Genomic DNA, 20,515 nt, shown 5'->3' with positions numbered 1-20,515 from the left:
AGCAGCTCGGCGCTGTGTGGCCCCCTCGACGGCAAACGGCTCGCCCCGGCCCCGCCGCCCGAGGGGGCGGGGCCCTTCCGGGTTCCACTCGCTCGCTCTCTACCGCCACCTGCTGAGCGGAGGAGCACCTGCAGCTGTGCCGGGACGGGCCCATCGTGGGGCGGCGAGGGGGCACCTCCCGTCCCCCAGTCGTCGCGGCCCGAGCCATTTAAGGATCCGCCCAATGAAACCTGCCTTCATAAGAGCAGGGAGAAAAGGAGCTGGGACACATGGGGGTGACTAGGACGAGGCCAGGGGGAATCGGGAGGGTTTCTCCCTCTGCCCACCCGCCAAGCTAGCTCTCTTCCTCCCTTCAAGGCCCTACTGAGAGCTCACCTCCTCCAGGAGGCCTTCCCAGACTGAGCCCCTTCCTTCCTCTCCCCCTCGTCCCCCTCTCTATCCCCCCATCTTACCTCCTTCCCTTCCCCACAGCACCTGTATAAATGTATATATGTTTGTACATATTTGTCTCCCCCTTTTAGACTGTGAGCCCACTGTTGGGTAGGGACTGTCTCTATATGTTGCCAACTTGTACTTCCCAAGCGCTTAAGTACAGTGCTCTGCACACAGTAAGCGCTCAATAAATACGATTGATTGATTGATTACTCTATTTATTTTACCTGTACATATCTATTCTATTTATTTTATTTTGTTAGTGTGTTTGGTTTTGTTCTCTGTCTCCCCCTTATAGACTGTGAGCCCACTGTTGGGTAGGCACTGTCTCTATATGTTGCCAACTTGTACTTCCCAAGCACTTAGTACAGTGCTGTGCACACAGTAAGCGCTCAATAAATATGATTGATTGATTGATTGATTTATTACTCTATTTTACCTGTACATATCTATTCTATTTATTTTATTTTGTTAGTGTGTTTGGTTTTGTTCTCTGTCTCCCCCTTTTAGACTGTGAGCCCACTGTTGGGTAGGGGCTGTATCTATATGTTGCCAACTTGGACTTCCCAAGCACTTACTACAGTGCTGTGCACACAGTAAGCGCTCAATAAATACGATTGATTGATTGATTGATTGATTTCTCCTTTTTACCGTCTCCAGCCGGACAGCCCTGCTGCGGCTTGGTGCCTACCCTCTCGTATGGTATTAGTTGTAAGCGCTTAACAAATACCATTATTATTATATGCGACAGGCGCTGTAATAATAATAATAATAACGATGGCATTTATTAAGCGCTTACTATGTGCAAAGCACTGTTCTAAGCGCTGGAGAGGTTACAAGGTGATCAGGTTGTCCCTCGGGGGGCTCACAGTCTTAATCCCCATTTTCCAGATGAGGGAACTGAGGCCCAGAGAAGTGAAGTGACTCGCCCAAAGTCACACAGCCGACAAGTGGCGGAGCCGGGATTTGATCCCATGAACTCTGACTCCAAAGCCCGGGCTCTTTCCACTGAGCCACGATGCTTCTCTAAGCACTGTACTAAGCACTAGGGTTGCTACAAGATAATCAGGTTGGACACAATCCCTTGTCCCACGTAATAACAATAATGATGGTACTTGTTAAGCACTTACCATGCGCCAGGCATTGTACTAAGCGCTGGGTGGATACAAGCCGATCGGGTTGGACAAATAATAATGATAGCATTTATTAACCGCTTACTATGTGCAAGGCACTGCTCTAAGTGCTAGGGAGGTTACAAGGTGATCAGGTTGTCCCACGGGGGGCTCACAGTCTTCATCCCCATTTTACAGATGAAGTAACTGAAGCCCAGAGAAGTGAAGTGACTTGCCCAAAGTCACACAGCTGACAAGTGGTGGAGCCGGGATTTGAACCCAAGACCTCTGACTCCAAAGTCCCTTGTCCCACGTGGGACTCACGATCTTAATCCTCATTTTACAGATGAGGGAACTGAGGCACAGAGAAGTGACGTGCCTTGCCCAAGGTCGCACAGCAGACGAGCCGCAGAACTGAAATTAGAACCCAGGTCCCCTGACTCCCAAACCCATGCTCGTTCCGTCAGCCCATGCTTGTGTGAAATGGGGGCAAACATTTTCGGGTTTTGTAGATAGAAATCGAAACGAGAGGTTCGATTTGTGAGGGCCGGAGTGCTGAGGTGGTGCAAGAGTGCTAGGAGAAGAAAACTGGATTAAGGAAGGCCTCTTAGAGGAAATGGGATTGTAGAAGGACTCTGGAGGTGGGAAAAGCTGTGGTCTGGCAGTTTTGAAGGGGGAGGAGGTTCCAGACAGGAAGAAGGGTGTGGGCCACGGTTTGGAGTCGGAAGAGTCGAAAAGGAAGCACAGTGAGACAGTAAACTTGGGAGTAATGAAGACTGCCAGGTGGGCTGTTCTAGGTGAAGAGAGTTGATAAGTAAGAGGGAGAGAGCTGATGGCGTGTCTCATGCCCGAATGTGAGGGTAGAAATAGTGGGAGAGATCAGGGAATATAAACAGTGGTATATACAGATAGCTCCTTGCAGGCTGGGGCCAGATGACACAGGAAATCGGGGCTCTGGCCCACGTAATTGCTTTCATGCTCCACTTGGCAAGGCAACCTGGACTACGTGGCAACGTGAAGCAGCGTGGCTCAATGGAAAGAGCCTGGGCTTTGGAGTCAGAGGGCATGGGTTCAAATCTCAGCTCCGCCAGTTGCCAACTGTGTGACTTTGGGCAAGTCACTTAACTTCTCTGGGCCTCAGTTACTTCATCTGTAAAATGGGGATTAAGACTGTGAGCCCCCCTTGGGACAACCTGATCACCTTGTAACCTCCCCAGCGCTTAGAACAGTGATTTGCACATAGTAAGCACTTAATAAATGCCATTATTATTATTACGTTTCAATGTGTGGATAGTTATGAGAGGCACCATGCTCCCCTTGAGCTGCCACACCTCAGTCTCACACCACCCCAACGTCCCATTAGGATGAGTCAGTCGGCTATGCACCTGGATGCATCTTTCAAAAGCCAGTCAGAGGAGTCGTGCTCCATTCCTGCCCCACCGGTAGATTAACTCTGATTGCAGCCCTACTAGTATGGCACCCGAGAGCCATTCTAGCAACTCCAAGTGAAATATTAAACCTGACAGATGCTGTCAAACACGTTTACCTCAACAATAAAACCTTGAGAGTCTGAATATCTGGTTGTCTTCCTGCTCTCAGGTCTCGATTGGCTATTTCAGTTGCCAATCTGATTGCATGTCATAGCATTTCTCTCTCACCACACAAACAAATGGTTTGATGGGTCTGTTTGAGGCTTACCCTGATTGGATTATTTGAGATCCAGGTGATAGCATCCTTCTGTGTTGTTCGCCCATAACCTCTGTTTACCATTCCTCCTCACCTCTGCTTTCCACTCTAATCATAACCCCTTGAATTTATAAAGCTTTTTACTTTTCCAAAGCCCTTTCATCATCATCATCGATGGTATTTATTGAGCAGCTACTGTGTGCAGAACACTCGGGAGAGTACAACGTGTTCCCTTTCACATCAATTAATTCAATTTATCCACAAATCCCCTGTAAAGGAGAGGCAGATACTATTTTTCCCACTTTACAGATGAGGAAACTGAAGTCCAAGAAGCTAATGGCAAAGGTGGGATTTAAGACCCCAGATCTCCTGATGCCTAGATCCGTGCTCTTTCCAAGAGCCCACACTCTCTCCCTCAACAATAATCAATCAATCAATCAATCAATCAAGTGCTTTGACTTTCTTGGAGAAAAGCCCTATCAGTTTAAACTGTGATCAAAGAGAGTTCAAAATGACAAAAGATTTCAAAATGCTAAATTAACAGAATTAATTGCAGCACGGCCTAGAGAATAAAGCACCGGCCTGGAAGTCAGAAGGACCTAGGTTCTAACCCCGGCTCTGCCACTTGTCTGCTGTGTGACCTTGAGCAAGTCACTTAATTTCTCTGGGCCTCAGTTTCCTCATCAGGAAAATGGGGATTAAAGAGCCGTTCTCCCTCCCGCAGACTATGAGCCCCATATGGGTCAGGGACTTTGTCCAATCTGGTGATTTCATACCCAAGTGCTCAGTATAGGGCTTGGCTCATATTAAGCACATTATTATTTTTGGTGAGGATATCATTTGCCAGGAGAATTGGCTAACTGTTACCAAAAGTACAGTTACCAAGCCCTCTGGCATTAGATTTTCAATGAGGCTGCTGAGGTCTGCACCTCTAAAAATGAAGTGGTATCTTTATTATTACTGTTATTAATATTAATAATATTACCATTAATGGTAATAATAAAATGATTGTGGCATTTAAGTGCTTACTATGTGCCAAACACTGAACTAAGCTCTATGGTAGATACAAAATAATCAAGTCCCACCTGGGGCTCACATTCTAAGTAGGAGGGAGCATAGGTATTGAATCTTCATTTTGTGGATGAGGGAATGGAGGCACAGAGAAGTGAATGAATGAATGAATGAAGTGACTTGCCCAAGGTCACCCAGCAGGTAAGTGGAAGAACTGGAAATAGAACCCAGGTACCCTGACTCCCAAGCCTGTGCTCATTCCTAGGCCACGCTGCTTCTCTCAGTTTTATATTTCTTTCAAATTGCTGAGCAGATCTTGATGTGTAGACACACCCAGTGAGTCTTGCATAAAGGGGAATGCTCTCCTTTGGGAACCTTGCTCAGGAACAGTGCGGCACATCGTAGGAATGAAAGAAGGTCAGGTAGCTAGTGGGGAAACAGCCAACAAGCGTCCTGTAACAGGAAATAGGGGTGAGAGTGAAGGTTTACAGGGAGAAACAAGGTGAGGCCTGTTCTTTCCACCTTTGAGTCGTGTCCTGATCTCAGTCAGTTGTGGTTTAGGGCCTCTTAACAGGGAAGATCACGGGAATTACTGGTAAGATGAATGGTTGGTTTGCCTCTTTGAATCTCACAATCCAGGAGATTGAACACTGGGAAATCACGTGTGTGTGTGTGTGTGTGTGTGTGTGTGTGTGTGTACTTTATAGTTATTTTAATGGTATTTGTTAAGTGCTTACTATGTATGTGCCAGGCACTGTACTAATTGCTGGTATAGATACAAGCTAACTAGGTTGGACACAGTCCCTGTTGATGTGGGACTCATAGTCTTAATTCCCATTTTACAAGTGAAGGAACTGAAGCATGGAGAAGTAAAGTGACTTGCCCAAGATCACATAACAGACAAGTGGCAGAGTCAGCATTAGAACCCAGATCCTTCTGATTCCCAGGTCCTTGCTCTATCCACTAGGTCACGCTGCTCCTCCGAGGTATAATAGAGTGTTGTTTCCTACACTCCTTCCCCGTCTGATCCTGTCTGCCAACCTATACTGTAGTTGGAAGCCACATTATGATTCTGGTGGTGTGAGGACAATGATATCCTTGACTGGCAGGTCCAGGAGGATTCTGGCTAGGACCTTGCCAGCCACAGAGAGTGGAGAGATGTCTCAAGTGTTGACACAGTTTGATTTATCCCCTTTCTTCTTGAAGACTGTGATGATGGTGGTATCAGCACAGTACACCATATGTTGAGCAAAAGCCTTAGCAGTTAAGTTGTCTAGTTCAGTTGCTTTGTGTTTTTCCTGCCTCTGATTGCTGAGGTGACTTCCTCAATAGATGGAATGAGGGCCATGACTTTGCCTGTGGAAAGGTTTTCTAATGCTTTTCAAGGTCTTATCTGTAATAATATTTGTTAAGCGCTTACTATGTGCCAAGCACTGCACTAAGTGCTGGGGTTAGATACGAGATAATCAGGTTGGATGCAAGTCCCTGAGCCACATGGGGCTCACAATCTAAGCGGGAGGGAAAACAAGTATTGATCTTCATTTTAGAGATGAGGAAGCTGAGGCAAAGAGAAGTTAAGTGACCAGTCCAAGGTCACCCCACAGGCAAGTGATGGAGTCAGGATTAGAAAGAACCCAGGTCCTCTGATTCCCAGGCTCGGGCTCTTTCCACTAGACCATGCTGCTTCCCAACTATAGTTGAAAGATATATTGAGGAGAGCATTAAAATGTTGTTTTTTGCCATCTCTTTAAGAGTCAAAATTGAAAACATCAGGCATGAGTTGCCCCAAATCTCCCCCACACCTCTCCAGCTTCCTCTTACCCTTGAAGCCACTTTCTCATCCTTCCCTGCTTTTTTTCTTTCTCTTTTTTTTATGGTATTTGTTAAGCACTTGCTATGTGCCAGGCACTGTACTAAGCACTGAGGTAGATACGACGTAATCAGGTTGGACACACTCCATGTCTGACAGTATTAATCCCCACTTTACAGATGAGGTACCTGAGGCATAGAGAATCAATCAATCAATCGTGTTTATTGAGTGCTTAGTTTGTGCAGAGCACTGCACTAATTGCTTGGGAGAGTACAATCTAACAGTTGATAGACACGTTCCCTTCCCACAATAAGCTTAGAAAAGTGAAGTGACTTGCCCAAGGTCACACAACAGACAAGTGGCAGAGTCAGGATTAGAACCCAGGTCCTGCTGACTCGCAGGCCCATGCCCTATCCACTAAAGTCTCGCTGCTTCTCTCAGGAGGAGAGCTCCTGCCTGTTCAGCCGCCCCTCCAACCTTATCCCTCCTACCTCCTAAAAACACTTGTGCCCACTCACCTTCTCTCTCTCATTTCTGCTCCGTCTTTTGGCCCCTCCCCTCTGCCTTTAAAAATGCCCATCTCTTCCCCATCCAAAAAAAGCCTCACCTCTCTTGACTCCACTCCATCATCCAGCTAGCAACCTCATCTCCCTCTCCCATTCCTGTTCAAACTCCTAGAACAGGTTACATCCACCCACTACTTCCACATCCTCTCTTCCCTTCTTGACTTTCTACAGTCTGATTTTCTCCCCTTTCATTACACTGAGACTGCTCTCTCCAAGGTCACCAAAGATCTCCTTCTAGCCAAATCAAACAGACTCTATTCTCTCCAAATCTTTCTCAGCTGCCTCCAACACTGGACCACCCTCTTTTCCTGGAAACACTATCTAACCTTGTTTTTTCTGATACAGTTCTCCCCCAGTTTTCCTCCTACCACCCTGACTGATCTTTCTCAGGCTGTTTTGCCAGCTCTTCTTCTTCTTTTTCTTCTTTTTTAAATGGTATCTTTAAGTGCTTGCTACGTGCCAGGCACTGTACTAAGCGCTGGGGTAGATACAAGCCAATAGGGTTGCACAACCTATGTCCCACATGGGGCTCACAGACTTAATCCCCATTTTACAGATGAGGTAACGGAGGCCCAGAGAAGTGAAGTAACTTGCCTAAGGTCACACAGCAAACAAGTGCCAGAGCTGGGATTAGAACCCAGGTCCTTCTGACTCCCAGGCCTGTGCTCTTTCCATTAGGCAACCCTGCTTTTTCCTCCCATTTGCCAACTGTGGGTATCTCTCAAAGCTTTGTTCTAGGTCCCCTTGTCTTCTCAATCCACACTCACGCCTTTGGGGAGCTCATCCTCTCCCATGGCTTTAACTACCATCTCTGTGTGAATAAATCCCAAATCTACCTCGCCAGCCCCAACCTCTCTTCTCTGCAGTCTCATAATAATAATACTAATTGTGGTACTTATTAACTGCTTACTGTGTGCCAAGCACTGTTCTAAGCACTGGGGTAGATACAAGTTAATCAGGTTGGATATTTTCTCATATTTCTCAGTCTCATCTTTTCTTTTTCTTCCAGAACATTTCTACTTGGCTGTCCTGCTGACACCTCAAGCTCAGTATATCCAAAACTGAACTCCTCCTCATCTTCCCTCCCAAATCCTCTCCTCAGCCTAACTTTTCCATCACCGTCGAAAACATCACTATTCTCCCCATCTCTCAAGCCCAGAACTTTAGCATTATCCTTGACTCCTTCCTCAGTCTGTACCAAATCCCATCAGTTCTTCCTCCACGACATTTTCAGATTTCTTCTTTTCCTCTATATCCGAATGGCCACCATGCTGGTCCAGGCACTTATCATTTCTCACCCAACTACTGCATCAACCTCCTCACTGACCTCCCTGCTTCCTGTCTCTCCCCTTTCCAGTCCAATACTTCACTCTGTTGCCTGGATCATTTTTCTAAAACATTATTTTGAACACATCTCTTCACTCAAAAACCTCCAGCGTTTGCCCATTCCTCCTGCATCGATCAGAGACTCCTGATAATCGACTGCTTTGTGCCTCAGTTTCCTCATCTGGAAAAATAGGGATTCAATATCTGTGAGCCCCATTTGGGACAGGGACTATGCCTGATCTAACTGTATTGTGTCTACCCCAGTGCTTAGTATGGTGCTGGGCACGTAGTAAGCAATTAATAAATACCACAATTATTATTATTATTATATTACAGTTTGTTCTTGTGGGAACGTATGCACTGATGGTTGTGGCAAGGGCCTTTTGTTTCAGGAGCAAAGGTAGCATCATCAGCTGATCACTTATACCAATGAGGAGCTTGGAAGGTCTGCTTGCTCCTTAGTCAGTCAGTTGTATTTATTGAGTGCTTACTCTGTGCAGAGCACTGTACTAAGCGCTTAGGAGAATACAATACATCGTGCTGAGATAATGATTCCATTCTCGGCCAGTATGTGAGCTACATACTATTATTCTTCTTACAGGGCAATGACTGCTTTCATTGTCACACAATCATCTGATGTTTCACAATGGGATGGTTGAGCAGTAAGTCCACAGTGACTGAGGCAGGTCCACAATGTGTCAGAGCCTGGGAGCCAGGAAGGGGCCTTGGACCTGCGTGGGAGTGGAGATGGCGGGAAAGATCAGGGCTTCCGCTCTTTCCCTTTCCACCCCCAGCTCTTCTCCCTGGAAGGCTAGAGAGCAGTCCAAGAGGTGGAGACATGGAGCCCTCTACTGACAGTCCGGGAATGTATTAGTCGCACTGTTTTTCTGGCTTCTGCAATTTCACTTGCAGGTGTCGATTTTAGCGATGATAGCTGTGCTCCTTCAGAGACCTGTTGCTTTGTCAGCAATTCCTCTGCCGTTCCAGCCTTAGCCACCTATCACCAGTGGCTGATAGCTGGGTTGGCAATCTCTGACTTTTCCCCTATGGACCAGCCTCCACTGAGAACCAAAATCACAGTTATGAAGCTCACTTTAAACAAGACTTTCCACCCGGTTCTCTGAGAACATAGTCTGCTTCGTTTCAGTTTCCTGAGATGTGCCCAAGTTTTAACCACTCTCCTTCTTAGCCCAGGTGAATCTGCAGAGATTAGAAGTACAGCTTTGTTTTCATTATTTCGCTTCCCTAGGCTGTAAGCTTGTAGTGAGCAGGGAGTATGTCTGTTATATTGTTATATTGTACTCCCCCAAGAGTTTAAGTACAGTGCTCTGCACACAATAAGTGTTGAATAAATACAATTGACTGACTGACTGACTTATCTCACCTTGTGTGACTCATTTTCCAATGTCTCTCAGCAGTCAGTACTTTTATAGACAGAACCATGATCATTGTGTCGTTTGTCTGAAATTTCAACTAGTAATAAAAGGTGTCTTAACACTGTCACAACTGTCTGTTTCTAGCTCTCTCCAGAGGCTATGCTGCCGCCCCAAGGATACTGTGCCATCCTTCATGCCCAGGCCTGGGGAAACTGCCTGTGCTGAATGAACATCAATGAGAGCTAATGGTGCCAGGCAGAGAGAGGGCCCCTTCATGAACAAATAAAAAGATAGCAGGCATGGATTTGTGTTCTTCTCTGGAATATGCCAGTTCAGCCCAGCTCCTCTTCCCATTCTCTCCCTCCGTGATGATCTGAAAGCCTTCTAATATATTTGAAGAATAAGGAGTCCATTCTAAACGCAGTCATTTCATTTTCTCTCTCTCTCTGCACTCTGTTTCCAATTCCAGAGAAATCAAGAGGGAACTAAGGAAGTTCGGGAACTAAGAAAGTTCCCGAACTACAAGTTAGTAACACCTAATGGAGGTTGCTAGGAGAGAAAATAAACCATTAAGACTAAGTCCTAGTGTGTGGTAGGTGGCAAACCACATCCTGTGTCAGAAAGAAAGAAGAAAGCAGAGGAAAGCCACCTGAAAGGAAGCCAGAAATGGCCCCATCACTTCTGAGTGGTAAAACATCCAGTAAGGTAAGAGGAATTTTGTATCAAGCAATTTCAGCAAAACCAAAGTAATTGCTGGGTGGCTATTCAACCCACCAATCTAACAGTGGTGTTTACAGAGTGCTTACTGGAAGCAGGGCACTGTACTAAGCACTTGGGAGAGGACAATAGCACTTAGTAGAGATGATCTACTCAGGAGGGCAAATGGTGTTTGCAGGGAGTTTGCTAATGGAAATTCCATCATTTTAGGAGGGAAGAGAAGGAGCGCTAGCTCTAAGGTTGACCCACAGTTACTTGGTCCGGGATCCTCTAAACAAGGCTGGCTCCTTGCATTTAAGGCTAATTATCTGGCATGTCAAATTTGCAAATCTATTTAAATTTTTGTTTACTAACCTCTGAAGTCCCATCAGTGGTTTGTAATTGCCCGATCTGCTTTTTAATAACTACTGGGTGTTGCTGGGGATGAGTTGCTTTAGCAATTTTCTTCATAATTCATTCTAAAACCCAGAAATAACAGCGGGGTAGTTAATAGGAGCCCATTATAGTTGATCTCACTTAATAGCTACTCTTCTAGGCTAAATTCATTTTGCGTGTTTCTTGAATTGAAGGTGTGTTTTTAAATCCTCCAATTGGTTCTTTTGCAAACATAATTCCCATCAATTCCAACTTAAGGTCTCTTAAAAGGTCCATTTTGCCCTCACGAATGCGCTCCAGCCATTAACACTGATGAAAGTGGCCTACTTTGCTTTTCAAAGGCTCCATTAACAAAGCAGGGACCTTCAGAGAGATTACCCTTAAAAACCTTTCTCCTAATGGACTCTTGTTTAGAAGGGAGACATTCCCTCAATTTTCTCCCTTACCCCTCTGTGCCAGGGAACAAAACATTCATGTGCCCCAATGTAGTGATCATCAGAAGAGTGTTTTGCTTTTTGATGAGGAATGAGAAAATATCCCATAAGAGAGAGTAGAGGGCATTATTTCTAAATAAGCTAGTTTCCAAACTTTCAGTTCAACATCAGCAGTCTCTTTTGTCTTTGTCAGGACAAGTACACATTTAACAGAAAGCAGAAAAAAACTCCACCAAAACACAAAGTCAGACCATGAACACCACCATTACAGGTCCATCTAGTTCAGGGCTCTGGTCTCTGACAGTGACAACAGGAGGCCGGGAGAAATGGTATGCTGGTTGCCATCTAGGATAATCGATAGCCACTCTCATGGTTATGGCAAGCTGGTCCATGAATTTAATCAAAACCCTCTTGAACCTTTGGAATTTTGGGCCTGGCACAACTTCCCATGGAAATGAATTCTCTCTGCTTCCTACCTTCTGGGCGAAGAAGTGTTTATTTTCCAATGAAACAACAAATATTCATTAAAGAATACTTGCTTAGGTTTCTTAATATTTGCTTAGGGAAATAGCGTGGTCCTAGTGGAAAAACCACAGGCCAGGGAGATAGAGGACCTGGGTTCTAATAATAACAATAATAATAGCAATTCTGGTATTGGTTAAGCACTTACTGTGTGCCAGGCACTGTACTAAGCTCTGGGGTGGATACAAGCAAATTGGATTGGGCATAGCCCCTGTCCCACATGGGGCTCACTGTCTTAATCCCCATTTTACAGATGAGGAAACTGAGGCACAGAGCAGTGAAGTGACTTTCCCAAGGTCACACAGCAGACAAGTGGTGGAGCCAGAATTAGAACCCATGACCTTCTGACTCCGAGGCCTGTGCTTTATCCATTACGCCATACTGCTTCCCATACCTGCTATATGACCTTGGGCAATTCACTTCTCTGGGCCTCAGTTTCTTCCTCTCCAAAATGGAGACTCAATATCTGTTCTCCCTCCTACTTAGATTGTGAGCCCCATGTGGGACCTGATTAACTTGTATCTACCCCAGCACTTAATTGTTTGGCACATAGTAAGCACTTAACAAATACCACAGTCAATATTATTATTATTATTATTAGTTTCTCATCCTGTTGGCTACCAAAGGCTTGCAGATCCTTATTCCTTTTGGAAATATAGGCTCAACTTTAAGCTAAACTGGTGTGTTTATATTTATACATGAGTGTCCAGTCCTTCGATGAGGCGAAGCGATCACATGAACAGACAGCCTTTTCATCTCTGTCACACTGCGCATTTCCCTTTCCCCGAAGCTGACTTTCCACAGAGACTTGGCTAACATTTTCTAAAGTTCAAACACTCCGAGAACTGCTAATTGTTTATACTTTTGACCTGAGTGTTTGGGTGATTTCCTATTTCTGTGGTCCTTATTCCCTACCATAAAGGAGAGTTTAAACAGCAAAATTCTTCATAGGGTAAGGACAATGAGGTAGCATAGATCAGGGATGGTTTTTGCATTTCTCATCTTGGAAGACTTTTCAATTTTGTTCTTGAAACTTGTAGAGAGAATTCCTCTCTGAAACATTTCTCAGTGTGTGCCATTTCTTTTTAACCACAGTAAAATTGGAAGGCAACCTATTGAGGTACTTAAACTTCATTACCATTAGAAGATGCCCAAGGATAAGGCAGACTCTGATTTTGTGAACAATGTGCATACCGTGGAGAAGAAACAGAGCCATTTCTGGCAAGGAACCACAGTTCTGTGGCTGCTAGGCAACTGCTTCAACTCCTTAAGAGCGGCTGGAAAAACAAAACATCAGCTCCTCATAGGATGCTTTGAAAATCGGCTTTCTGTATCCGGATAAAAGTGTATGTTTAGAAGCTGGCTTTCCTGCCATGTCTCTGAGGCTATCCTACAATGCTTGTGACCAGTGATGTTAGTGGAGATTTTTCTGCCCAAGACAAATCTCTTGAATCCCTTTCTGTCTTCTTCTCCCCTTCTTCTGTTCACTGCTGCCCAGCTAGGGTGTAGAAGAGGTTGCTGGGGAGGGGCGGGGGGTGGAGGGGTGGTTGGAAAAATATTAGCATCAACAAGCTTCTAAGATTGCCCTAGAAACGGGAGACCATTTTGAAGCTGCACATTAATGGGTCCTGCTCTATTTTGCAGGCAGGAGAAGATGGGGTGCTTCTTGTTTCTGAAAATGATGATGTTTATCTTTAATGGCATCATATTTGTGAGAATGAGACTTGAGGGAGGATATGGGTAAAAAGGATCATTTCCAAAGAAACATCTTTAAGGAAGAGAAACATCTCATTTACATTTAAACTCCTGTATCTGGCACTGCTGGTCTGAAATAACGATTAATCTGTTTCCTAGCATGAAGAACCGGCACAGAAGGTGGATGTTCCTGTGGGTAGCAAATTCGGTATTCAACGTTCACTGTTGGAATAGATTTATTTTTAGGCTAAACAATTCCGGAAACTAGAGTCTTCTCTTTACCCCCAGCATGACTTTGGGAGACCGAGCTAGTGCTTCCTGAATCTTTTCCCTTGGTACTTTTTCCTCAGCCTGACATCCGTGGAGAAGGATTTTGTCTCTCTACATCAGTGAGCTTTGTGTGCCTTTACTGAAATTCCCAAGCAAGCCATTCACTAGGCAGGAACCTGAGAGTGATTTGGCCAGTCTGAACTGGGTCAAGCAAATACCTTGAGTGTATTTCATAAAATTCACATGGATCTTCATGGGACTAATCATTCATTCATTCATTCATTCGATCATATTTATTGATCACTTACTGTGTGCAGAGCATCATACTAAGCGTTTGGAAAATATAATAGAGCAATAAAGAGAGATTAGCCAGCTGATCTCAGGAGAATTTGATTTGTTTTTTGGCCTACAATTCACAGTTGGTAAGAGTGGAAGAATGTTAGGTTGAACTAGTGCAGATGGGTTATTTTTTCCATCAATCAGTCAATGGTATTTATTGAGTACTTAATGTGTGCAGAGAACTGTACTAAGCACTTGGGAGAGTACCATATATCAGAGTTGGTAGACACGTTCCCTGCCCAACAATGAGCTTACAGTTTAGAGGAAACCTTTAGTGAGAAGGTGTCCTCATGAGTGTTTCCTCATATATGCCAATGCGATTGACTGTTTTGGAACCAGGTGCCATTATTCCCACCTCTGAGCCCATCCTGATCTCTCAAAGGTCACCAATGATCTCCTTCTTGTCAAATCCAATGGCTTCTAATCCATCCTAATCCTCCTTGACTTCTCAGCTGCGTTCAACGCTGTCTACCATCCCCTTCTCCTGCAAACTATCTAACCTCGGCTTCCTCTCCTGTTTCTCCTCCTATCCCCCGATCGCTCATTCTTAGTCTCTTTCGTGGGCTCCTCCACTGCCTTCCCCCCCACCCCCACAACTGTGGATGTCCTTCAAGGTTCAGCTCTGGGTCCCCTTCTATTCTCCATCTACACCCACTCCCTTGGAGAACTCATTCTCTCCCAAGGCTTCAGCTACCACTTCAAAGTGGGTGTTACCAAAATCTACATCTCCAGCCCTGATCTCTTTCTCCCTGTGCAGTCTCGCATTTCCTCTTGCCTTCAAGACATCTTCACTCAGATGTCCTCCCCTCACTTCACATTTAATATGTCTAAAACAGAACTCCTTATCTTTCCGCCCAAACCCTGTCCTCCCCCTGACTTTCCCATCACTGTAGATGGCACCACCATCCTTTCTGTCTCACAAGCCCATAACCTTGGCATTATCCTTGACTTCTCTCTCTCATTCAACCCACATATTCAATCTATCACTAAATCCTGTTGGTTCAACCTTCACAACATCGCTAAAATTCACCCTTTCATTCATTCATTCTTGGAAGGCCTCTTGGAGGAGATGTGCCTTCAATAAGGCTTTGAATGGGGGGAGAGTAATTGTCTGTCAGATTTGAGAAGGGAGGGCATTCCAGGCCAGAGGCAGGATGTGGGCAAGGGGTTGGCGGTAAGATTGATGAGATCAAGGCATGTTGAGAAGGTCAGCATTAGAGGAGTGAAGTGTGTGGGCTTTCCTCTCCACCCAAACTGTTACATGTTAATCCAAGCACTTATCTTATCTTGCCTTGATTACTGAATCAGCCTCCTTGCTGACCTCTCTGCCACCTGTCTCTCCCCACTCTAGTCCACACTTCACTCTGCTACCTGAATCATTTGCCTACAGAAACTTTCAGTCCACGTTTTCCCTCTCTTCAAGAACCTCCAGTGGTTGCCCATCCACCTCCTCATCAAAAAGAAACTCCTTACCATTGGCTTTAAAGCACTCAATCACCTGGCCTACCTCAATCACCTTCCTCACCTCACTACTCTCCTATTACAACCCAGCCGGCACACTTCGCTTCTCTGATGCCTACCTACTCACTGTACCTTGATGTCATCTGTCTCACCTCTGACCTCTCACCCGCATCATCATCATCATCATCAATCGTATTTATTGAGCGCTTACTGTGTGCAGAGCACTGTACTAAGCGCTTGGGAAGTACAAGTTGGCAACATATAGAGACAGTCCCTACCCAACAGTGGGCTCACAGTCTAAAAGGGGGAGACAGAGAACAAAACCAAACATACTAACAAAATAAAATAAATAGAATAGATATGTACAAGTAAAATAAATAGAGTAATAAATATGTACAAGCATATATACATATATACAGGTGCTGTGGGGAAGGGAAAGAGGTAAGATGGGGGGATGGAGACCCTCTCTTCACATCCGACAATGACTCTTCCCACCTTCAAAGCCTTACTGAAGACACGCCTCCTCCAAGAGGCTTTCCGTGACTAAGCCCTCTTTTCCTTTCCTTCCATTCCCTTCTGTGTCTCCCTGACTTGCTTTCTTTATTCATCCCCTGTCCCAGCCCCACAGCACTTGTGTATATGTCTGTAATTTTAAAAAATTTATATTAATGTCTGTCTCCCCATCTTAACTGTAAGCTTGCTGTGGGCAGGGAATGTGTACAGCGCCTGACACATAGTAAGTGCTTAATGAATACCGCAATTATTATTATATTGTTATAATGTACTCTCCTAAGTGCTTAGTACCGTGTTCTACACACAGTGGTCAATAAATATGATTGATTGATTGATTCTGCTGTCTCTATCCAATCAGCATTCTTGCAAAGAAAAGATGTGCTAACTTTAGCCTGACTTCTCTGATACCGGGACATTGGAGGGTGGAGAGGCCACACAGTACAGGACGACTAGTGTATTAGGAGGAGCAGCTGTCAATCAGATAGGCTCTGGGACAATTAGGAGGCATTTAGAAGAGCACAATCTCATGGAACTAGCTAGTGAGCCTGCAGTGGCTCAATTTAATATTCATGAGTGCTGTCGTGCTGAAAGACAATAAAAAGCACTTCTATCAAATCTCCCAAATGTTATCTGCCTTACAAGTGACCCTTTGTAATGATTCTGGGAAATGGTTTTAATGTGCCGTGAAATGGTTTTAATAGGAAAGCAGCATGGCATAGTGGATAGAGCACAGGCCTGGGAGTCCAAAGGGCATATGTTCTAATCCTGGCTCTGCCACTTATAATAATAATAATAATATTAATAATGGCATTTGTTAAGCACTTACTATGTGCAAAGCACTATTCTAAGCCCTGGGGAGGTTACAAGGTGATCAGGTTGTCCCACGGGGGGGCTCAGAGTCTTAATCCCCATTTTACAGATGAGGTCGCTGAGGCACAGAGAAGTTAAGTGACTTGCCCAAAGTCACACAGCTGACAATTGGCGGAGTCGGGATTTGAACCCATGACCTCTGACTCCAAAACCCGTGCTCTTTCCACTGAGCCACGCTGCTTCTCATGTCTCACTTGTCTGCTGTGTGGCCTCGGGCAAGTCACTTCACTTCTCTGTGCCCAGTAACCTCATCTGTAAAATGGGGATTAAGACTGTGAGCCCCACGTGGGACAACCTAATCACCTTGTATCCCCCCAGCACTTAGAACAGTCCTTTGCACATAGTAAGCACTTAATACATTATTATTATTATTATTATTATTATTATTATTATTAATGCACTAGGTCTCAGGGGTGCCAACTTTCCATTTTGAGCACGTGGGGGGGCAAATTTTGGTGTGAGGCTTTGTGGGGATGGAGCCTTGAGGAGTGGGGCATTAAGGCGAGGCTCAAGGGGACTGGGGGAAGGAGAAAAGAATCAATCAATCAATCAATGGTATTTATTGAGCACTTACTGGGTGCAGAATACTGTATTGAGCACTTAGTAGGTTCCCTAACCACAACGAGCTTACAGTCTACAGATGAGCTAGGAAGGAACAGGGGGTGGAGGAGGGAGAAGGAGAGGAAGGAGAGAGAGAGAAAAGAGAAAGAAGGGGAAGCCTCCTTCTCCATTGTTGCCCCAGAGGGAACGGGGGCTGGGCAAAGGCAGCTCCCCGATCTGGGTAAGCCCCACTCATGCCACTTGGCACCCCGAGAAACCTTGTAAGGCCCCCACTCCCCAACATTGAGCCCAAACAAATGCCATCATTATTGTTATTAATAATGGTCATTCTCCCTGATGCGTGTGTGCAGCGAGAGACAGGGGCAGATTCAGGGAGGTAGCGTCCCCAGGGAGGCTTCAGAATTCAGAATCATGAAAAGGTTGTCTTTCTTCCTAGCTGAATTGCTGTGGATTTAACAACTACACTGATTTCAATGGCTCTAGATACCAGGAGGAAAAGGAAATGCCTGAGTAGCCAATATCTTGCAGCTCTGGGAATGCTCCTTGCCAAGGCAATCAGATTGATCTCACAAAGATGGTACAGCAAACTTCTTCATGCCTAGTTTTTCCTTCTTGTTCCTCAGCTGACATTTTGTCTGAAAGGAGTTTTCTCTACCTGACTTTCAAATTTGGTGTCTTTGAGGATTTACTGTTGCTTCACTGCCCGGATCTTTCACTACATTTCACAGACAATACCAATAGCATAGGCGTATGTTTGAACAGAACTGAGATGATCTTCAGTGAGAGATGACCTAAACTGCTGATGAAATCCCACAGAAAGGGTGCTAGTATCCAAATGCTGATAATCTGGTATAATGCCTATCTGGCCACCTAACACTCCCCCAACCCAAAGAAAATAACCCACAACCCCACAACTCCATGAAAGGGAAGTGCTCTGTTTAGCGGGGCCTTGAAATAGTGCATTAAACTTCAAACCTTTAGGCCTAGCTACTTCTAATAATTAATCATAATAATTGTGGTATTTGTTCAGTATTTACTATGTGCCAAGCACTGAACTAAGCAATGGGGTAGATTAAAAATAATCAGGTCAGACACAGTCTGATGCGTGATTGATTATTCCTCTAATCTCTAGGTGGAGAAAATGGACTTAATGTTTCATTCTGGTATGAGTCTTGAAATTATCCCCTATAAACTATAATGTGCTAACAATTCAGTGGTTTAATTCTATTCCAGGGGTGTCTCCACGAATTTCAGAAGTTTCTGAGCCACAATGGAAAGATTGCTGGAGGGGTGGCTTTAGTAATTTGTGTGCTTGAGGTATGTTCCTTCCCTCCCAACCCTGCAAACATTCATTAGGAGTGTTGTTACTAGCCGATCTGAAGGCCCCTTTCCTTGTAGAACATCAATGACTTTTCCCACAGCAAATTTCACCATGTTAAAGTGGAGTGGGAAAAATGGGGATGGGGGCAGGAGGGGAGGGAGGCGGTATAAAGAAAAGTAATTTCAAATGTCTTCCCTGGCTACGGGTGGAAGCAACAGGGAGATTGACATTGTGTTTTCCAGCAACAGTTAGCAAAACACCACAACATTATTTACATATCTTTAAAATTATATATTTAAATTATTTATTCATATTAATACCTGTCTCCCCTTCTGTAACCTTGTTCTAGTCAGGGAATGTGTCTGCTAATTCTTCTAAGCTCATAGTACAGTGCTCTGCATATAGTAAGCATTCAATAAACACCATTGATTAACACTCTTCAAACATTTATTTAGACCTAGACATAGCCCCATAGGACCAGAGTTTTTGGGGAGAAACTTCAATTGTTATTATTATTGTATTGTTAAGCATGTACTATGTACCAACCACCATATTAAGTGCCGGCATAGACCTGGTATACCAATACTTTTATGGGCTAATTTGGAGTAAAAAAAAACAACCACCTTATTTCAGAGTTTTGAAAGATAACAGAAAAAACATTAAATTGGTATTGTCTATGTTCTTGCTTTCCAGTTGGCAACAATGGCTGTTTCCATGGTCCTATATTGCCAAATTGGCACTTTTTATGCCTGAGAGTTTTGCCAAACGCTCCTGTCGTCTTTGATAACAGAACTTGACTCAGTGATATTTCCAGGATGGTAAACCTAACTCTGTATTCATTAACAATGCTAAGGACTCGAACTGGAGTAACGAAGTCACTAGTACTAAATAAAGAAAATGTTTTCTATATTATTGAAATTTGTATGTGGATAATGGCCCTTGATCAGGTATCTCTTGTTTGCTCAATGATGTGAAAAATTAAGGCTACTATTAAAAATGACTAAACCAGAATTGGACTGATTGAAAATGTACATGAACTAAAGAAGCATAAGTCCACTGTGATTGTAAAATAGTGACATGTAATTTGAGTTCTGGAAAGCTAGACATTTTGTAACTAATATCAATGAATATTTTCTGCAGGTCTATGTATTTATATAAAAGTCTACCTAGTCTTTCTATACAAATTATTTTCCATTTATTTAATAACTACTTGATAAGGGTTTTGGTCTTGAATTGTTTTTGGAGTCAGGAAGGAGGGGAGGAATACTCTTACTAATCATTCAATTGGATTTATTGAGTGTTTACTGTATTCTTGGGAGAGTACAATATAATGAAGTTGGTAGACATGTTCCATGCACACAAGGAGCTTACAGTCTAGGGTATACAGCCCTATGAATCCTAATAATTGTTTCGCTTGTTCAAAAATAGTTTCTATGAAATGACTTGAGAGAATGGAAAAGGAATGCTCTCAATCATTCGGTGGTATTTATTGAGCACTTTCTAGGTACAGAGCACTGCATTAAGTGCTAGGGAGAGGAAGACAAAATAAATAGTTGATAGACATGATCCCTGCCCTCAAGGAGTTTACAGTCTAGCCTACAGTCTCAATGCTGGCCTTTGGGGTGGCTAAGCCCCATGAGCAGAAAACCGTACAGACTGAGACCATAGTGCAGGGAAGCCACAGATCCAAAAAAAATGTCTTTAACTGGAACATCCTGCGGGTGTTTGCGAGGCCGGAGAGGGTGGCAGTGAGCGGTGATGAGCAGCAGCGTGGCTTAGAGGCAAGAGCCCAGGCTTGGGAGTCAGAGGATGTGTTCAAATCCCGGCTCTGCTGCTTGTCAGCAAGTTGCTTCACTTCTCCAGGCCTCAGTTACCTCATCTGTAAAATGGGGATTAAGAGTGTGAACCTCAAGTGGGATAACCTGATTACCTTGTATCTACCTCAGTACTTAGAACAGTGCTTGGCACATTATAAGCACTTAACAAATGCCATCATTATCAGAAACTGGTGTTCTTGGGATGGTGGTGATGGTGGCAGAAAGTGGGCAAGAGACAGCCAGTGTCCACGAGGACAGGGGTAAAGCAACCGTGCCATGAGCCACAGTTTGACCACCCCTG

The 20,515-nt window shown here is 44.4% G+C and overlaps 1 protein-coding gene across 1 annotated transcript; it reads left to right on the top strand.

Annotated features, from left to right (window-relative positions):
* The first annotated feature begins 13,021 nt into the window (after nt 1–13,021).
* On the top strand, nt 13,022–19,150 carry TSPAN16 (tetraspanin 16). The gene is given in 5 exon segments (XM_038770709.1): nt 13,022–13,078; nt 13,222–13,254; nt 17,513–17,653; nt 18,310–18,393; nt 19,091–19,150. Coding segments are annotated over 5 exon segments (375 nt in total).
* The last annotated feature ends 1,365 nt before the right edge of the window (nt 19,151–20,515 follow it).

This window comes from Tachyglossus aculeatus, chromosome X2 (genome assembly GCF_015852505.1).
Source record: "Tachyglossus aculeatus isolate mTacAcu1 chromosome X2, mTacAcu1.pri, whole genome shotgun sequence".
Lineage (NCBI taxonomy): Eukaryota > Metazoa > Chordata > Mammalia > Monotremata > Tachyglossidae > Tachyglossus > Tachyglossus aculeatus.
The sequence above is the reverse complement of the archived record's forward strand: the minus strand, read 5'-3'. Positions and strand labels throughout refer to the sequence as shown.